Source organism: Saccopteryx bilineata, chromosome 3 (assembly GCF_036850765.1).
Source record: "Saccopteryx bilineata isolate mSacBil1 chromosome 3, mSacBil1_pri_phased_curated, whole genome shotgun sequence".
NCBI classification, from domain to species: domain Eukaryota; kingdom Metazoa; phylum Chordata; class Mammalia; order Chiroptera; family Emballonuridae; genus Saccopteryx; species Saccopteryx bilineata.
In genome coordinates this window covers 245693720-245714435 of record NC_089492.1, presented here as the reverse complement: position 1 = coordinate 245714435, position 20716 = coordinate 245693720, and the positions used below count along the sequence as shown (strand labels likewise).

Genomic DNA, 20716 nt, shown 5'->3' with positions numbered 1-20716 from the left:
GAGCCCTTGTCAAGGCTGAATCAGGAGAGCAGCACGTTGGGAGGCTTGTACTGACATCACGATGGTATCCAAGAAGGAGGAGTTAGAAAGGGCGCAGAGAGCCCGAAGGCAGGGGAACCAGTCAGGACACTACTGCAGAATCCAGGAGAGGACGAGTCCTGAGCGACAGCCATGCAGTGCCGACAGAGAAGAAGAGACGGTTTCTGCAATGCGGACAGGAATGCAGGACTGTAGTGGGCAGAGGTGTTGCGCATGTGTGTAGGGGGAGGTAATGCTTTTCTCTCCGGTTCTGTTTTCACCTCTAGAAATCTTTGCATTTGTTCCCATCTCGAAGTTTAGGTAACTCTGCTAGTGAAAAAAAAAGCATAGCTCTGTTTTCCTCTGGCTCCCTGTGATAATTGTCTTGAGGAAGTGGTTCTTCCCTCTTCCTGGGTCCAAAGGGCAGGCTATTCTGGACCCAGTTTACTCCAGCAGTCAGGACAATGTAGCCCTGCCAACAAGAGCAAGCCGACACACAAACAAGGCCACTGTAGGCCGGAGGGGCCCCATTCACTATGATGAGGAGCTGAGAAATGTACAAGGAGTCCCCTGGCAAATGATGACCGACTGTTGTTACTCCACTGGGTTCCTGTCTCTCTCCCACTCCCCACCCAACATGCACAGCACTGTTCAAAGCTTCGCTCTGTGGAGAGGGACAGACCTGTCTTCAAAATCCATATTTTGCCATTTCCAGCAAAACACCAAAGTGGAGGATACATGACCTACCTCATAGGGTTACTCTAAGGTTCTATGACATAACAAAAGGTACAGGTGGGGTGTATTGCCTGGTGCCCCGTAAAAGGCTGATAAACAGGAGGCATTTCACTGGCTTGTATGGTCAGTACCTATCTACATAAAGTCACTTCTCTTTTCTTCCCCTTGCGTGGAAAGAGAAGAAAGAGGAGAAAGAACTAGAAAAAAGGAGAGAGGAAGAACTAGAAATGACTGAGACTGTGAATGAACATGGGGATGCTGTAGGATTCAAGGACATGAAGAACACGTGCAGATGGGAGCATCCACTGGACAGAGGACTTGCTCTCAATGTCCTGATATTTCTGGGGCTATTTTGGAGAATGAGTCAGAACGATCAAAAAGGAAGAAGCTCCAATGTCTTGTTGCTGGCATTCACCAATGTGGGAGATGCCAGCCTCCCGGGGCACGTGCAGCCCAGCCCTGCTGTGGGGGCCGCCTGGAGGGACTCACCAGCAACCAAGCTGGCAAATAACAAGAAGTCTGGTGGTGGCCAAGTTGACAAATTCTGAGGGCCATTTTCATGGCAGATCATGACAAAATTGTCCTTTAAACGTTTCTGTAGTCTCTGAGTGTTTCAACTTCTGAGAGTGTGTAAGTGCACTCTCTGAAGACAGGAATTGTATCTCCATTCATCAGGGTGTTTGTAAGCCCCTGTGGAGCTCAGATGCCAGCACAGAGCAGGGAAACGTAAAAGCAGAACTCTGGGATCTTAGAACCAGAAGACAACAGAAAGCTGTCCATCTTGGTACTTCTCAAAGTGTTGTCCTCAGATCATCAATTTCAGAATCAACTGGATGCTTCTTGAAAAAGCAGATTCCTGGGCCCACCCAAGGCCTCCTGGAAGGTGGCCTGAAAGCAGATTTTAACAAACACTACCAGAGTTTGTTATATGGGCTAGAGCCTGGCAAACCATTAGTGGGCAGTTTATAAAATTGAATAGATGGGCTCAAATCCTAGCTCTGCCATTCAATGGCCATGTGTTTTAGATAGCTTGTATCTTTCTGAGAGCAGCTCTTTCATCTGTACCCCGAGCTTCATTGATACCTTTCTCGAGCCACCCTTAGCTTCTGTCTTTGGTACCCACACCAAACTTCTAATGACCTTTTGTCTTAGCATTAGGCATAGGCTCTAATGCAGAATGCTTTAAATACTACATTATGTTTCCCCTCTAGACTGTGAGCTACTCAAGGGAATTAACTGTGCTCAGAGCCCAGCAATGGTCGCCCTCAATAAATCTAGCGTGTCCCCCTACGCGAGGATCGACACCACGTGCTGCTTCTTTTGCGTGCACCTCGGCCCTGGAATTTCCTTTTGGCATCCCGCTCTAACAGAATAAGCAATCTACAGATTAAAGAATGATTGTCTATGCAGGGGAAGCCTTGGGACCTGGCTCACCCTCTTGCCCTAAGTATAGTAAATGTCTAAAGATAAGCCATCTTTGGCAGCCTTATTTTTTTGACTAAATGAGAGTTAAAAGCAATCCTTACTTTTTTACCTCAATCAAGTGCTGTCAGTGGCTTTGTGTACCGGGGGTTTGTGTGATTTCCTAACATACCTGAGAGGAAACATGATGGGGCGGAAAGAGTGTCACACTAGGAGTCAGGATCTAGTCCCAAAATTGCTACAGCTCTGTGACCCAGACCAAGTCACACTCTTGTCTAGGCTTGAATTTTTGCAAAGTGAAGAGGTTTATGACGTCAGATGGTGAATCTGTGCTGTACTTAGCGCAAATGTTACTTAAAAATCTACCTTTCCATAGTTACTGTAAGGCTGAAATAGAATAATTTATGTGAAAACACTTATAAAGGTCTATTCAAATCCTCCCGCAGTTACCATCGTTCACGATTATCTTGCTACTGAGGGGCACAAAGGAAGTTGGTCCCTTAAAAAGAAGGAGTCTGAGCAGCAGAGGAGAGAAAGCTGTGGGCGATTCTAGACGATAGGGATCTGTGTCCCGCTGAGAAGCCTTGCAGAAAGGCACTTTTAGGCTGTCACGAAGAAGTCTCTGTAAGGAGGACCCAGGAGGCTGACAGCTCTGCCACTGGGGTGCTAGATTCAGCAGGATCAGGAGTTCAGAAGAGTGGTACCCATGGATGCCAGGGGCTGGCACGGACCTCCACTCCCAGAAACTGGACATTTTAATGCTGAAAGTGTGAAGGGGACCACGATGTCCTGAGCCCTCCTCTCCCATTATCCCACAAGTTCCACCATTTTTCATTCCGAGGGTCACAAGACATACCATACTTTCATCCCTCTCCAAGCCTGTGCTATTCTTTGAGCATGAAATGTTCTTCCTTATCTTTTGTATCTCATAGAAAATGTCCACTCATATTTTCAGAAATCACCTCCTCTAGAAATTTTTTTCCAGCTTTGTAACAGCCTCAAGAAGAATGAACCATCCTCCTCTTGAGCCCCAATATCCCCAGTAGAAGGTCCTGTCCTAGCAGCTGTGCCCTTCAACTGCATGTTTATTCATGTCTTCCTGTTCTAGATCAGTGGTTTTCAAACTATGTAATATGTCATTTGTAAGTTACAAAACCAATATACTGAGTGGTCACCACAAGCATTTTTAAAGATTAAATTAAAAATATCAGTGTATCACACACAGGAAGGGTAAATCTTAGCTTATAAAATATTTGAGTTATGTGTGGGTGCCTCCATTGGGTTACGATGGAAAATGTATTTATTATGGATTGTGGTCAAGTCTCGGAAAGCTACTACACTCTAAGCTCTTCAAGGGCAGACTCTTTTTAGTGCTAAATCTTTACACAAAGCCTAGTACTTAACACATAATATACGTTCAATCAATGTCGCATGTACCAAGCACAATACATTTTTTATTCACTGAATCCCTAATCCAAAGTTTGCGTAAGGTCATTACCATCAGTACATCACAGAGTGGGAAAAGGCGGATGAGAAGAAGTGAAGTGGCAGGAACACACCCCTTCAGAGTCTGCTTTGGCATCCACCTTATCCACCCCAGCAGGGGAACGTCAGAGGAGGTTTTAGAAGGACTATAAACTACAGAATACTGCCAGGATACTGTCATCCTCTGCTGCGGGCAAAAGTTTATCTCTACCCTTGCTTCCCTCTCTCCCCCACATTCACATTCCTGGCACCTCTGCCCACCTGAGAGTGGGGACCTGGGGGGGGGGGAGGGCAAAGAGCTAGGGGTTTGCAGGGCCAGAAGAGATTTGGGAGGTCGTTTCATCCACTCCCCTGTGCCCACGCAGAGTAGAACAAGTCCAATGAGAATAGATGGCCGTCTGTCCCACTGGAGAAGAAAGACATCTCATACATTCATGGCATAAACCAGGTATGTTTCTGGAGGTTACTACTGTAGTCCTTTGATAAAGAATTGAGACCCCTGGGATCTGGTTTCTACTCTGCCGCTGTGTGTTCGGGGCATGTCACACATTCTCCGTCTGGACCCCGCTTTCCTCTTGAGGGAGTTGTCACCACCGAACCCTTCTTCACGCTCACATTCTCGCTTGTCTCTTTACTTCATTGGGGCAAAGACAAAGCGTACCCTCACCCTTCCCCGCATCCTGGAGGAAGACAGCAGCACACAAAAGAGCTGCTGCTAGCAGGGCCCCACCCCCGGGGCAGAGGAAAACCAGGAAAGACTCCGCTGTGTGTTTATGAAATTCACCAGCAGCTGCTTCCTCTGCTGAACCCACAGCAATGGAGGCCTGGCCCTGCCCTGACCCCTCCCAGGGCCCCATAATTTGCCATCTGTTAGCAGGTCAAAGGAAGAGGTGACCAGATAGGCAAGTTGTCACCAGACAGGAAATGAACTGATGTCTGTCCCCTCATCCCAGTCCCTGAGTTACCCCAGGGAGTGGGTATAATGAGTCCAGCTGAAGAGTTCACATCTTGATAGGAGTGACCGTGTGCATGTGTGCGTGTGTGTGTGCAGGCGGGAGAGGAACTGGGGAGATCACTATGTGCCCGTGTTCACCCTGAGCTGCCTGTGTGTGCCTGTGGTTCTGAGGGCAGGTGAGAGGCGGAGAGGACATGCCTGTGTGTCTGGGCATGACTGGATCTGCCCACATACCTCTGGGTCTCGGGGCGCTGGCTCTCTACTTTTGTCCTGGGTACCTCTGTCCACATGTGTGAATGCATACAACATTGTGCACGCCTATCTGATCCTGTGTGCCCGTGTCTTCATATTAAGTTCATGATGCCATGGATGTTATCTGTCTGTGTCAAATGTCAGTGTCTTCTCTCTCTGAAAAGGGTTCATCTAGTGAGCAGTGGGGAAGGACACTGAACCCACTCCTGTATGGCATGTGATTTTCGTCTAGACACATCACCAGCTCGCTGTGACAGGACTTACTCTCAGACCCATGTAAAAGTGCTTGGCTGTCAGCCTGTCGCCTCGGCTCTATGGTGACAAAGCTAACATTCTAGGGTGATGCACTATACTCCAGGAGGGCTTAAAGATATGTCATGACCTCCAAATAGAGACCATCTCCATGGGCACTTCAGGGAGATGGCAACATCTGGGAAAGCAAGGCAGCTCAGTTACTACAAGTCAGCCACGCCATGGAGTCTCTGGGTAAAGGTCACAGAGCTACAGGGCCTCCAAGATCAGTTCACAGTTGAGGACATTTGGCTCAGAGGGGAAGTGTCTTGCCTGAGGTCACAAGCTAATTCATCACTCATTCTTTAAGGAGTGCTTATCAAGCACCTAGTGTGTCAGCCACTGTTCGAGGTGCTGAGAATGAATAACCAGATAGTTAAGCCATGGAGCCTGCTATTAAGGCATCTGCCATCTAGTTGGGGAGACAGAGATATGAGCAGACATGATAGAACCAGGCTGAACACCATTCCAGGGAAAGCGTGCAAAGGACCATGGGGACAGCATTTGAGAGCTTGCTCTCCGGCACATGTCATCAGTTTGGCTCAAATAAACTCTTACAAAAATTCTTAAAAAGGAGAGAGGGTGTAAGAAAGTCAGACAATTCTGTCTTCAAAGAAGAATGAGGGAAGGTGTGGTGGACTAAACGATGGCCACCAAAGACGTCCTGTCCTAATCCCCAGAACCAGCAAGCATGTTACCTGACATGGCAAAACAGACTTTACAAATGTGATTAAGTTAAAGATCTTGAGATTAGCCTGGATTACCGAGGTAGGCCCCATGTAATCCTAAGAGTCCTCATAAGTAGAAAAGCAAGAGTCAGAATCACAGAAGGAGATTTGACTATGGAAGCAGGGACCAGAGAGAGCAAAAAAGAAATTTAATAATGCTATGCTACTGGTTTTGAAGATAGGGGAAGGGGCCACAAGCCAAAGCATGCAGGCAACCTCTAAAAGTGGAAAAGTCAAGAAAATGGATTCTCCTTAGTGCCTCCAAGAGGAACACAGCCCTGCCAACACATGGATTTTATTTAGCCCAGTGAGACCCATTTTGGAATTCTGAACTCAAGAACGGTAAGAAAATGAATTTATACTGTTTTATACCACTAAGTTTGTGGTGTTTTGTTACAGCAGAAACATGGGAAACTAAGAGAAGAATTCATCAGAGATGAGGAAGCTGGAACTGCTCTACATCAGGGGGACCACTGTGGAAGGTACGAGCTCAGGGTGTTGGCGAATACGCATAGGTTCGGTGTGCCTGCTGAGGGGAGGAGATGTGGGGCCCTTAAAGGAAGCTTGGATCTGGCAACACTGCCTCTATGTGGAATCACATCCTGGCTTCTCTACTTTTTCTCCATGTATCTTAAACCTTCCGAGTCTCTATTTTCCCATCTCCTCAGTGGATATAAGTAAAGTACTTAACACAGCGGCTGGCATACTGAGCCTCCACTAAACGGTGGGAAATATTATTTCTGTGTTACGTTAATAGGGGCCCATCAAAGCCTGGCTGAGGAGGGTATCAGGCAGAGTGGGAAATGGACTCTGGGTTCTTGGCACCCCATGCTGTGGCCTTGTGCCACATTGTACCACCTCTTTCTTGGTCCTCCTAAGCAACCTCAGATGACGCCTCTGTGCTTCAAGACACATTCCACACAGCCACATTCATGGGTGATAAGAGAACGTGGCTTTTCCTGGGTTTCACCAGGATAGCCAGCCTTGATTCTGGGGGGAAGTTCTATAAGACACCCCTTTCCACATCACCTTTGCACTGTAAAACAGGTTTTCGGATGCAGAGCAATGGCTGGATCAGCCCATAGGGAGGCCCTGGACACCCTCATATGCCCTTCGAAGCAGCTATCTCTGCTGCTTATGCGTCGGGTTAACTCTGGCTGACCTCAGCTCCCCTCGCCATCTCTCCTGCCAGGTGCACAGGGCAACACTTTGGAGTCAGGGAGCATCTGTCAACTAGTTCTAAACCTTGGATGACTAGGGTCATCTCTCTGAGCCTCAGTGACCTCATCTGTAAAATGGGGCTTCGTGGACCCAAAAGGAAATGATGGTAAAGGATCTAGAACAGTGCCAGCACAGAGTAGGTACTTTACAACTGCTAGGACTAAATTCCTATCTTAGGCTTCAGTAGGCCAGAGCCAAACAGGATAAAAGTCAGAAGCTTTCAGTTTCCTCTTTTTTTCTTTTTTTTCTTTTTAAGATTTTATTTATTGATTTCAGAGAGAGAGAAAGTTGGTGGGTGGGATAAGGAGCAGAAAGCATCAACTCATTGTTGCTTCTCTTACGTGCCTTGACCAGGCAGGCCCGGGGTTTCAAACCGGCGACCTCAGCATTCCAGGTCGATGCTTTATCCACTGTGTCACTACAGGTCAGGTAATCATTTCCCTTCTTAAAAATAAACCCTGGTTGTCCCAGACACTTGGTCTAATTGTGCACGGCCAGTGCTCCAGGATATAAAAGAGAGGAAGGCTATGAAGGATCCCCAATCTTTTAGTTTTTTAATTGGGGTGCAGGAGACTCTAATTAGGGCAGTGGCGCCAAGAAAGAAAACACAGCAGCAGGCCTTGCGGGCCTCCTCCCGCTGAGAAGGGCACAGCCAGCAAAGGGTTAGCGGTTCGTGCGCACTCCCATCCCCCACTGTCACTTCACATGAAAGGACCCAGCATCAGAGAACAAACTGGTCAGTGACAGCGGCTCTCATTATCGGCTGCTCCCTCAATTCCTCTCCCTTCTGGCCCGGACTGAAAAAAGAAAGTAATGAATGAAGCCATCAGAACAGCCAGTCCCTTGGGTTAGGGCTCCCATGCCAGCCTGGCAAACAGCTCAGATGCTGCTTCCTCTGTGGTGCCCACTCTGATCGCCAACTCCCCATGCTTCTTCTGGCCCACGGCATGGAGTCAGGCCCTCGCCAGTGGCTGACGGGCCATCCCTGTCCCCACCGCAGCCCTGCACTCCACTGGAGCCCCTGTGCTTGGCCTGACTGGGGGAGCAGCTGGCCTGGCATCTTCTCGGGAGCAAGGGCTGTGCCGCAGCCATCACTCTGCCTTCAAGAAAATGTCCCTTACAGTGTTCTCAAGAAAGGGCACATCAACTCACTGGTTCTAGCTTCTTTCTGATTAAGCATGCACTTACTTATTCTGAGCCAGGATCCCCAAGAGGCCTTGGTGAGACAGAGAGAACAACATATACGTTACATATGGTCCCTGGCCCTAAGGCACCCACATTTGAAAACGAGTCACGCATCAACAATTTTAACACAGAAAACATTCTCATAGGCGAGGGAGAGAGGTTGTCATAAGAGGAGATGGGGTTGCAGCCAGGCTGAGGAATAGGAAAGGACAGGGGTGGTTTATATCTCTCCAGTGTTCATGCTTCTTACTGTGAATGCGCAAGGGTCATACCAACAACAACACAACCTGTAAGCATGGTGCTTAGACACCCAGACATTGCTGTATTCTGGGATTCCTGCCGGACTGGGAAGGCATAATATCGGAATAGGTACTCCTTCGTGTTTGCCGAATAAGCCCTTCAAAACTCTTAGCAGGCCGGAAAAGCAAAGATTCTGGAGGAGACAGAGGCTCAAAGAGGTAAAATACCTTCTCCCATGCTTGCTGGGATCAGTATGTGAAAAGTGTAGCCCATACATTTGGAGCAAATCAGAACTGTGGCCTGATTTTCTAGGGAGGCCTGAGACTTGCCGGGTAAGGCCTGAGGGCTGGGCGAGGCCCTCGCCTTCACCAAACTTCCTCTTATCCAGCCAACATTGAGGGTAGGGTTTGACCAAAGGTCACAGTGGGACAGAGATGTTTTCCAAGAAGCTGAGTCCTACTAAATAGTAAGTGTCCGCCTGACCTGTGGTGGCGCAGTGAATAAAAGTGTCAACCTGGAAATGCTGAGGTTGCCGGTTCAAAACCCTGGGCTTGCCTGGTCAAGGCACATATGGGAGTTGATGCTTCCTGCTCCTCCCCACCTTCTCTTTCTCTCTTTCTCTCTCTCCTCTCTATAATGAATAAACAAAAAAATCTTTTAAAAAAAATAGTAAGTGTCCACCAAAGCAGCATTTGAGCACTATGAGTCAGGGACTTAGACGTGACATGTGACCCGCTACAAGTTTCTTCCTCCCTCAAACCCTACATGTCCTCAAAGATAAAGTGAGTTAGACAATATCTAAGATCTCTTCCAACTGCCACGTTCTACGAGCCCGAGCCTGCCACAGAGGATTTTCAGACCCTGTTGCATGAAAACGCACGGGCTTGAAAGAAGCAGTCATTATTCCCATTTTACCGGAAGGGCGCCGGGGTAGGGCGACTCTTCAGATACCAAGCAGAGAAGAGGGTTGGCCCTGGCTTTGGTCACTGAGCTGGAAACATTTACCAAGCAGCAGTCCAGGGCTCAGCTTGTACCCTGATGACACGATGCTACTTACTATGCAGCAGGCGACCAGGGCTCCTTGAGCAAATCCTGCCAGCACGTCGCTGGGATGGTGCTTGTGGTCAGAAACGCGGGACAGTCCCGTGTAAAAGGCCATCATGATCAGAGTGAACTGCAGGAGGGGCCGAAGCAGACGTGCACCTCGCCAAGTGAAGCGGGCCTGAAGGTACAGCTGCAGGCAGGAGACAGAATGAACAGACACTGAGTAACTCACCGTGGGCCCGCGTTCTAGCTCCAGGTTGGCGCACGCTACCCCCCCCCCCCTTCAGTTTGGCGTGCTGTAGAAAGAGCATTCACCTTGGACACGACCTCAAGCCAGCTATTTAAACCTTCATCCTTAGTTCCTGTACTAAAAAAAAATAAGAAAAATGAACTTTTTCTAGGGAATCCGGCTAGAAAGAGCTAAGGAAGAGAATACATGACAAGGGCTTAGCACATTTCCTGGCACATATGAGACACGGAATAAACGCTTAGCTTCCTTTTCTTTACTTCTGGATTAAACCTAATTAAAGAACAGTAACCAGGGTTACTAGAGATTTCTTTCTTTTTATAAATTTTAATGGAGTGATTTTAGAGAGAGAAAGAGAGAGAGAAGCATCCTATGTGCGTATTGGTTGAGTCTTCCAGGGATTGAACCCTCGGCCTTGTCATATCAAGACAACACTCTAACCAGCCAAGCGACCAGCCAGGGCGAGAGGTTCTGTTTGTTTGTTTTTACAAATGATAACTCATTTAACACCTTTGAGTGTTTCTTGGAGAGTAGGGCTAGCAATCCCTACACACTGCCTGCCTCTCAGGATTGTGATGGAAATAAAGAGGCATGATGATAAGCAGACGTTATTTTAATAGTCACAAGGAGATGCTGCCGCTTCGGAAGAAAGCAAGGCTATCAAAGGGCAAGTTTCTAAGTCACTCCTTGGGACTATGGATTTTGAATTAGAAAACAAGGAAACACATAAACCAACCAGACAATGCTAAAGAACTTTCAGAGCTTGACAGACACTGGGCTGGGTGGGGCAGGAAAGTAACCTGAAGAAAAAATGAAAGAAGAAGAAGAAAAAAAAAAAACACCTCTGGCCAAAGCAAAGAAGCTGAAATGACGTCAACTGGGCATTGTCCCCCAGAGTTATCTTGCTGCAGTTTCCGTTCTAACCTCTGGGCACAACCTACTTCCCAGGTTTCTGTGGGAACTTGGGAAATGAGGGGGGAAGAGGCAAGGGGACAAGAAGAACTTCCGACTACAAATCAAAGCAAAGCGCTCGGAGAGACCAGGAGAAAGGGAAAGAGAACCGAGGGGAGGGGCTGATGGCCTAAAGATAGACCTCTGCCCTTCCTGAGACTAAGGGACACTTTCCTTCGGTGATCAGGAGTGAACACGCCAGAGGCAGATCTGGAGGAGACGGAAGAGTGGAAGATTCCGGAGTCACTCTTGCCCGGGTAGGAAGACTGTCTGGCACTGAAACCTCATCTACTTGGAAGACTATTTCAAAAATCCAGGCCTGGAAAATAGCAGGCAACGTCACAATCATTAGGAAATTATATGAATGTATTACTGGAAAACTAAAAATAACAAAAACATAATTAAGGGAATGCATTAATATTGTTGGCTGTTAAACAAGTGATAAAAAGCAATGGTTTTTCATATATAAAAAATAACCAGGCCCTGGCCGGCTGGCTCAGTGGTAGAGCATTGGCTCAGTGTGTGGAAGTCCCAGGTTCAATTTCCAGCCAGGGCACACAGGAGAAGTGCCCATCTGCTTCTCCCCCCACCCCTTCTGCTTTCTCTCTCTCTCTCTCTCTTCCCCTCCCACAGCCAAGGCTCCATTGGAGCAAAGTTGGCCTGGGCGCTGAGGATGGCTCCATAGCCTCCACCTCAAGCGCTATAATGGCTCCCGTTGCTGGGGAACAACGCCCCAGATGAGCCAAGCATCGCCCCTGGTGGGTATGCCAGGTGGATCCTGGTCAAGCACATGAGGGAGTCCATCTCTCTGCCTCCCCACTTCTTACTTTAGAAAAATAATAAAAAAAAAAAGTTAAAGAAGTAAAATCATCAGAATAGCAAAGATGATTAAATAAATCATAATTAGCTTACAAAGAACCACATAGTCTTTATAAAATAAGGGACCTTTTATTTATAAGAACATTCATTTTTAAAAACACTTCACTTATAAACTCTTATATTGGCATGTAACTTCACTCAGATTTCCATGAAATATCCTATAAAAATTTGGAGGAAAAAAAAAACTTGAAAAAAAATATTCTAAAAATAATCCAGAAGGCCAAATCTGTGGAACTAGGGAGAAGTAAAATAAAATAAAAATTATAAATAAACATACCAGGCACTCTGACACATGCTGAGGCCACAGACATGATAAATTATCATTGGGTTTTTGCAATAGTCTTCCAAGTATTTGAGGTTTCAGTGCCAGACCATCTTCCTATGGATCATAACTCGGGAGGAGGGTGGAATACATGAAAACAAAAATAAGTATACTCAGGGGTCTTAAAAAGGAGTTGGGGAGCCAGGGTCAATTACTAAGTGGAAGAGATAGTTGACTTGAATCCTGAAGACGAATAGGTGTATGCTAGGAGTCAGGGGACAGTAGTGAGGGCTGCATCCCAGCGCAGTGGTGACTTCCAAGCCAGCCACCAGAGCCGCCCAGCACTGCACATCGGTCACGCAGCCGGAGAGGGTGGACAGGGGTGAGGAGAAACAGGCTAGGGGTAAGCAGAGGCTGGGACTCGGTCTTTATTTAGTAGGTCAGTCTTTTCGGATTTATACTACATGGAATATTAAGGATCTTTTAAAATAAAGATTGGTATACTAGGCCCTGGCTGGTTGGCTCAGCGGTAGAGCATCAGCCTGGCGTGCGGGGGACCCGGGTTTGATTCCCGGCCAGGGCACATAGGAGAAGCACCCATTTGCTTCTCCACCCCCCTCCCCTTCTTCCTCTCTGTCTCTCCCTTCCCCTCCCGCAGCCAAGGCTCCATTGGAGCAAAGATGGCCCGGGCGCTGGGGATGGCTCCTTGGCCTCTGCCCCAGGCGCTAGAGTGGCTCTGGTCGCGGCAGAGCGACGCCCCGGAGGGGCAGAGCATCGCCCCCTGGTGGGCAGAGCATTGCCCCTGGTGGGCAGAGCATCGCCCCCTGGTGGGCAGAGCATCACCCCTGGTGGGCGTGCCAGGTGGATCCCAGTTGGGCGCATGCGGGAGTCTGTCTGACTGTCTCTCCCCGTTTCCAGCTTCAAAAGAAAAAAGATTAAAAGAAAAGATTGGTATACTAAATCCTTACTTTCGTCACTTATAATAATTATTTTTATAGAACATCTACCTATTGAGTCCCCATCGAGAGATGCTGCTGGAAGCAATGGTGGAAAATTCAAAGGTTTTAAGCAAGGCACGCAGCACCATAAAAGGTGGAGCCCTCATTTCCGCTGAAATGACCTAAAGGCAAATTCTACCAGGATGAATCAAAAGCTCCCTTCCTTTGGGGAGTTGGGATGGGGATGATGTTGTAGCTCCCACTTAACACAAATCTTTAGGTCAATGGCCAGTTCAGGGAACAAGGAAGAGTCTATTTGTATTGTACCCATTATGGGCTGATCTCCCTCCAGCAAGTGTTTTCAGTGGATGGGGTGGGGTGAGTAACAGAAAGAGCACAGGTTTTTATCAGAAAAGCCTCACTGAACCTCAGTTTTCTCACATAGGAAATAAGTGTAACAACCACTACCTTACAGATGGTAATACAGGTTGGTGGTAACAAAGATCAAGTGCCTGGCACCATATGCTGCTCAATCAACAGATAATCTTACTCTCTAACCATTTTTCTTTGTTTTAAAGTGAGAGGAGAGGAGATAGAAAGACAGACTCCTACATGCACCCCAACCAGGATCCACCAGGCAACCTCCCTCTGGGGTCAATGCTCAAATCAAGGAAGCTAATTTTTAGCACCTGATCCAACACTATCCTCAGCACCCAGGGCCACACTCGAACCAATCACACCACTGGCTGTGGGAGAGGAAGAGAGAGAGAAGGAGGGGAAGAAGGGAGAGAGAAGTAGATGGTCACTTCTCCTGTGTGCCCTGACCAGGGATCCAACCTGGATGTTCATATGCCAGGTCTATGCTCTACCCACTGAGCAAACCAGCCAGGGCTTAACCATTTTTTTAAAGATTTTATTTATTCATTATAGAGAGGGGAGAGAGAGAGAGAGAGAGAGAGAGAGAGAGAGAGAGAGAGAGAGAGAGAGAGAGAAGGGGGGAGGAGCAGGAAGTATCAACTCCCATATGTGCCTTGATCAGGCAAACCCAGGGTTTTGAACTGGCAACCTCAGCGTTTCCAGATTGACACTTTATCCACTGCGCCACCATAGGTCAGGCTTAACCATTTTTTCTTAATTTGGACCTGTGAGCCCCTAGATTTTGTAATTTCCCTCAACTGAAAATGCTTGTTCAAAATCCTCCAAAACTTCTCCCTGCCCCCCTCCATGTAGACTTAAGGTCACAGGCTTTGGAAATCAGGGTGGGGCTGAGGAAGGGTGGGTTTCCCAACCAGAGAAGGCACGTATCTTCCCCCACCCCTTCCATTGACTCAGATACTTAAGGCTGGAGCATAATAATAATAATAATAACAACAACAACAACAACAGGAGAGGAATTTGAGGAGAGAGGAAGAGAGACCAGCCGTCAGAATAGCTTCAGGAAGAGAGTGTTTGTTCATGAAGAAGCAAGAAGTCAGGGGCCATGGGGAAAGAATCTCTTTGGAAAGCAGTCAGACCTGAAATTACAGTGGGTGGGGGGAAGCTTGTCCCCCATCTCCCACGCCCATATCCATCAGGAACAAACACATTTATGGAGAAACATCCTGAGCTCTCGGTACTGACCCTGGTGTCTGCAGCTGGGGCTTCAGGGGAAAGCAGAGTGGCAGTAAAGTGAATTTTGGGGGTGATAGCCCTGATTGCAGTCCAGGCTCTACCACTGACTGCTTAGAGAATTTAAATTCTCTAAGCGTTCCTCATTTTTGAAACAGGTAGGACAGCATCTCCATCTCAGGGTTGCGCAAAGCACTCTTCCAGAAATCCAGGCCACCCCTTTGCTTTGGTAAACGAGCTTTACTCAATGACTGGGCTTGATTTCACCAAAACAAGTAAATTGCCAAAAAAAAAAAGATTACACAATGACCTTCCACCCAGGGGCTACTTCTGATTTGAAAAGTAAGCTGGCAGCAAAAGACTTTCAGGCTGATGAGAGCACCTGATAACTTCCTCCATCCCACATGAATCAAAAGTCAATCAACTTGAATTTTGCTGGTTCACAGCCCAGTTCGCAGGAGCCATTCCAGGCCAGAGGCTTAGGCCTCCCCACAATCTGTGAGGACTTTCTGGAGTGCCCTGCTCCCTTGGAAATCTGAGCCTGGGGACACCATGTGGGTCAGGAGGCTCCATTCACTTTCACTCCACAGGGCAGGAAGCCCTAATTCAGGAGAAAAAGTGAAACCTTTGGACCACAAGGATATAATGTCCCTGTCCTGAACCAAGGCAACTTTCCCAGAATCTGAATTCCTACAGGAGCTTTCTAAGTCCTAGGCACCCCGAAAAACAGTGGTTTTAGGCATGGGGTGAGCAGAGCTGGAGAGAAAACCAGAAAGCCTCCATCACCCTGACCTCTCCTATTGGTCAGCAGCTCTGAGGTCCTGTCTGATCCGTCTTCACTTCCCCATCTGTGAGAAGATTTCTGGGCTGGAAGAATCCACTTCCTAACCATCCTGTGACATTGCAGAAGGTAGATCGTGTTTGACTTGCAGTCTGAATAACTAGATTTGAATCTTTCCTCTGCTGCGTGAGGTCTGTATGACTCTGGACAAGTCATGCTACTTCTCTGAATTTCTGCTTTCTCATATATAACAGAAGGGGATTTGTTCATTAAAAAAACAAAACAAAACAAACAAAAATCCCCCACATGTTGTGAGCATCTATTATATTCTTAACTTTGAAAGACACAGACATGAATAAAATACGTTCCTTCATGAAAAAAGAATCTAAACTTAAAGTCCTTTTCTTGTACTTTTTTCTTCCAATTGCTAAAACTGCTGATTGTAGATACAATGAAGATTACAATAGAAAGGTGTTTGCTGTCCACCCCCCCACCCCCCCACCCCCCACCGCTACTGAGGGCGTGTGGAAGTCCCTGGCACAGAAAACTCATTCCGTGAATGGAGTTCTCTTCTTCCTGGTCCTAGCTCCAAAATCGGGGTCCTGTGGAATTCTAACAAAACCTCCTTAGAAAGCTCTGGCTGCATTCAGTCTGGCTCCTCTGGTCTGAACAAGCAGAGTCAGACGCGGCGTGAGTCACGCTCCGCTTTTGCTAAGTCATTTGTGTTTCATTACATGATTTGCATACTGGTGAAACAGGTCGGTGCTGTCCTCTCACTTCATTTCCATCACTCTGGGGACTCTGCTGAGAGCGAAAAGGAGGCTTTTGTCCTTCCTTCTATCCCTGCCTGCTCTCTTCCTGAAAGTGTGTCCAGATCACTGACACCCACAGGGAAAAGCTCTCTCCCCCTTCTCTCATCTCCTCAGTGGCTCACGCTTGGCTCTGCTTCATGTGCCTGGTGACTCGTCTACATGGTGCAGAACTGGAATTGCTCTCTGGGAAGTCATTCAACTGCTTCCAGAACAAAAGAGAAACTTTCATTTGACTTTTCTCCTCCTCTAAAAGGAAATAGATCTTGTTTGCTGTCACTATCAGGGGTCCAAAAAGAAACTACCATTTTGCAGAGCACTGTTTTAGACCCTGTGCTAGGTGCTTAAAGGACGTAGCTTGCACGGTCGCATCATTCTGTCAGGTGGACACACCATTGTGCTTATTTTGCAGATAAAAAGGACAAGGCCAAAAGGGGTCATGTCACTTGCTCAAAGAGGCATAATTTATATGGTTTAAGATCTGCCTTGTTCTAAGTCCATAGCTCTAACCACAGAACCACCTGGCTTCCTTAGGTAATTAGTGCTTTGCACACAAAGCATTGCGGTCTTTTGTATTGGACTTCTGTCTTTGGAGAAAGTAGGAGACAGGATGACACAGCTGTCACAACTGAAGGACAATCTGCATGGGACATATGAACTTCAGGCTCCTCTCTGTTACCTGTCACACATTTTTATAACACCCATGTCTGAAACACAAGTGTACAGCTTCTGTAAGAGTCTGAGTAGAACCTCTGGCCTGATCTTAATTAAGGAAAGCCTGTGGACGAACTTAGGCCCCTCCCAGCAGCGTTACTAGCCCCTTCTCTGTGCTCCCACTTCCATCCACCCTTCATCAGAGAACGGGTCCCGTTGTTTGGTAGCAATGTACTTTTCAGGCTTTCCACATAGTGGTTTCATGTAATGAAACACAAATGACTTGTGGAGCTCTTTCAGTGTCCACAGGTGCTCACCCAAGGTCTAGTTACAGGCCACTAACACTGGGAGAACAGGAGGAAGGGAGGGAGGGAGAGAGGGAGGGAGGGAGGGAGGGAGGGAGGGAGGGAGGGAGGGAGGAAGGATACACATGGATGGATGGAAGGATGAGGTAGAAAGGGAGAAGAGAAAACACATTTGGCATCATAGTGGATTCCCCTTGCAAACAAAGTGTCTGTTGGTGTCTGTCATGTTGAACAGGGTGGCCAGGGAAGGCTACTCTGGCCTGAAGAAGGTGAGGGGGCAAAGTGCTGACTCCCGAGAGACGAGCAGAGCAGAACCAAGGACAAGACCTTTACAGGTACCTGCTGCCTAATTTGAGCTGCACCAGGAGGAGCTGGGCCCATGATCCCACAGATCCTCTCAGCTCCCAGCGTGCCCTCCACTCCCTGCTTCCTAATGGCCATGAACGCTTACTGAACTGAATACCTACCGTTCCCAAAACACCGCCCTCCTTCCTTCTCACCTACACACAGGCAGCCCTTCCAGTCCTCCCATCTTCACCTCTCAGAAGCTTTCCCTGGCTTCTGCCACCCCCCACTCAGGTGAGCTGCCACAATTCTGTGCATCTATGACAACCGACACAGCCCTAGCCCCTCTTGCACAGTGAAACAGCCTGTTGTCACAGTCTGCCTGCTTCTCTAGGCTGAATTCCCCCAGGACTCTGTCGGTGCCTTACTAATCTTTGTGTTCCCACTCCCAGCAGGGTGCTTGGTGCATAATGTTTGGTCACCAAATATGGGTTGAATGCTGAATACAGAATGCATAGCTGAGTCCCTGAAGGACAAGGCCCAGGTCTCTGATTCCTCTCAGTAGCCACAGAAGGTGGCAAAGTGACAGGCACAACAGAGAAGACACCAGGCATGCTACACGAATTGGTGCCTGCCCTAGTGTTGGCATTTTAGCCACGGCCCTCAGGAAGTGGCAGAGCTCAGAATAGAACTTAATTTTTCTAGCTAACCTTTTTATCAAGGGTTTCACAGTAAATGTGTCCCTAATCAATCTGGGGGTTTTATGTACAGAAGGGATTTAAGCTGGGGCTGGATGCTGGACATGGGAATCAGATGGTAGGTACTTACCACCAAATACAGCATAGTATACATGGAGAAGGAGGCGTGGCCAGAGAAGAAGGACTTTCTGCAAGAACAAGAGAGGGCCATGAAAGGGCCATATTCACATTCCTGAGTTACGTTTGTCTGCCTATCTTCCCGCCAGATTGTGACGCTGAAAGCAGCACTGTCTCATTTGTTCTTGCATCCTTGATGATGCTTTGGACAAGTTGCCTGAAACTCCATAGGCACCCGTGAATGCATGAATAAACAAGAGCACAAATGAATGAACTTATCCTTGCTGTATCATAATGGTTTATTTACAAATCTACCTCAATCATTTGGTTACGAGTTCCTCAAGAACAGGGACTCCGCCATACCCACTCATCAAACCCAGAGCCCCACGCAGGGCTGGCACCTCGTAGAGGCTCAGCACATGCTCCCTGGACTTCTGTCATCAAAGGGGTGCACACACACAGTGCACACAGGAGGTGGGGTCCCACCTGGCTTCCTGGACTTTGCTGTCATCGCCTCTGCATTTGTAGTTTTGAACATAGCCTTCAGAACAGTTGATCAGATTGAAATCAGGGTTGCAGACACTCAAGAAATGAGGACGCAGGCGTCCTATGGAGACTTTGGCAATGTCTGTGAAGGACTGGCTGATGGCACAGCCAAAGAGGAAGCATCCCACTTGCTTATAGAGGGCTGCCACGTAGGGATTCTGGATCGTCGATCGGGACTTCTCCTTCAGGTAATAGATCCGATAGAATTCTCCAGTGATGATCTAAAAGGAAACCAACAGAGGAATCAGGCAGTATCAGGACCATCATCAAAACTGCTGCTGTAAAGAATATTTAATGATGTAAGAGAATGTTCAGTATATAATGCAACTTATTACCTAGGAAACCCCAATTTTCTATTTGAGAAGTATAAAGTTACAAACATGCACAGGAGAAAAGTTCCAAGTGCTAACTAACATGGTCATTACTTCCCTTTTTCAAGAAAGTCCCACCTGGCCATGTAGTACCCTCATAATAAGAAAAACATACAACCAACTATATTGTTATGTAAATATATATATATATTTAACAGAAGAAAGAGATAAATAAGAACTTAGCTATATAAACTACAGTTAGATAAAGAATCAAAGACACAGTAAGAGTGGTCAGGATGGCAGAGGATCTAAGCAAATGGGAGGATTCTGGGATTTGGGGTAAAGGATCACCAATAACATTCTTTTCTTTTTTCTTTTCTTTTTTTTTTTTTTTTACAGAAACAGAGTCAGAGAGAGGGATAGGTAGGGGCAGACAGACAGGAACAGAGAAAGATGAGAAGCATGAAGCATCAATCATCAGTTTTTCGTTGTAAAACCTTAGTTGTTCATTGATTGCTTTCTCACATGTGCCTTGACCGTGGGGCTACAGCAGACCGAGCAACCCTTTGCTGGAGCCAGCGACCTTGGGTCCAAGCTGGTGAGCTTTGCTCAAACCAGAATAGCCCGCGCTCAAGCTGGCGACCTCGGGGTCTCAAACCTGGGTCCTCCACATCCCGGTCGGACACTCTATCCACTGCGCCACCGCTTGGTCAGGCACCAATAACATTCTAACTCTACAAAGGGCCTCAACGTTGTGCGAACACTGAGCCATGGTGGGAGTTTCCATAGTGAAGGGTGAATGCCCCAAGACCAAGTCCTAGGTTTGGGTCCAGGCTCTGCCACCTACCCCGTGTCCTTCAGCAGTTAGTTATGTACTTAACCTCTCCAGGCTTCAGTTTCCTTCTCCGTGAAAGGAGGCTACACACCTCTGCAGAGTTGTTGGCTTAGATGTGGTAAGTGAACTGAGTCATAGAAAGTGATTCTTCCACCTTCCTTTTTATTTATCTATTTTTTAAGATTTGACTTATTGGCTTTTATTAAAGAAAGAAGAGAGAGAGAGAGGAAGGGGGGAAAGCAAGAAGCATCAACTCGTAGTAGTTGCTTCTCGTATGTATGTGCCTTGGCCTGGCAAGCCCAGAGCTCTGAACCCCAGCATTCCAGGTCGAAGCCCCAAACACTGTGCCATGACAGGTCAAGACACTTCCTTTTTAGAAGTATGATATAATGAAATGAACACTGGTCAACAAACCAAGGAATCTGTTTTGTTACAATGCCCGTCAGTGTTTGGGAATTCCCTCAAGTCTGCCTGCATTGTCCTTCCCATCCTTCAGGACTGCGAGTGAGTCCTGACACTCAGGGGACACTAATCACTATTTAAAACAAACAAAACAAAAAGCCACCAATTACTGAATACCTAATTCATACCAGGCATTGATTTTCTATATTTTGTGAAATCCTCACAACACCCATAATAGATACTGTGGAGGCTCGGAGAGAGGAAGCATTCAACTAAACCTGTCTGGTTTTAAGAATGTGGGGCCATTCCTGGCCAGTTAGCTCAGTTGGTTAGAGCATTGGCCCAATACACCAAAGGTGTGGGTTAGATCCCTGGTCAAGGCACATACAAGAATCAACCAATGAATGTATAAGTAAGTAAAATCACAAATTGATGTTTCAATTTTTCTCCTGCTGTCTTGCTCTCGCTCTCTCTCTCTCTCCCTTCCTCTCTCTCTCAAATCAATAAATAAA

At 47.3% G+C, this 20716-nt stretch overlaps 1 protein-coding gene across 1 annotated transcript in view; it reads right to left on the bottom strand.

Annotated features, from left to right (window-relative positions):
* PLPP3 (phospholipid phosphatase 3) overlaps positions 1–20716 on the bottom strand; it is an 84808-nt gene that overhangs the window by 5588 nt on the left and 58504 nt on the right. The window contains exons 3-5 of the mRNA XM_066269087.1: positions 18597–18877; positions 18124–18181; positions 9590–9766 (exon numbers count right to left, since the gene is read on the bottom strand). Coding sequence (XP_066125184.1) covers positions 9590–9766; positions 18124–18181; positions 18597–18877 — 516 coding nt within the window. The remainder of the gene's footprint in view (positions 1–9589; positions 9767–18123; positions 18182–18596; positions 18878–20716) is intronic.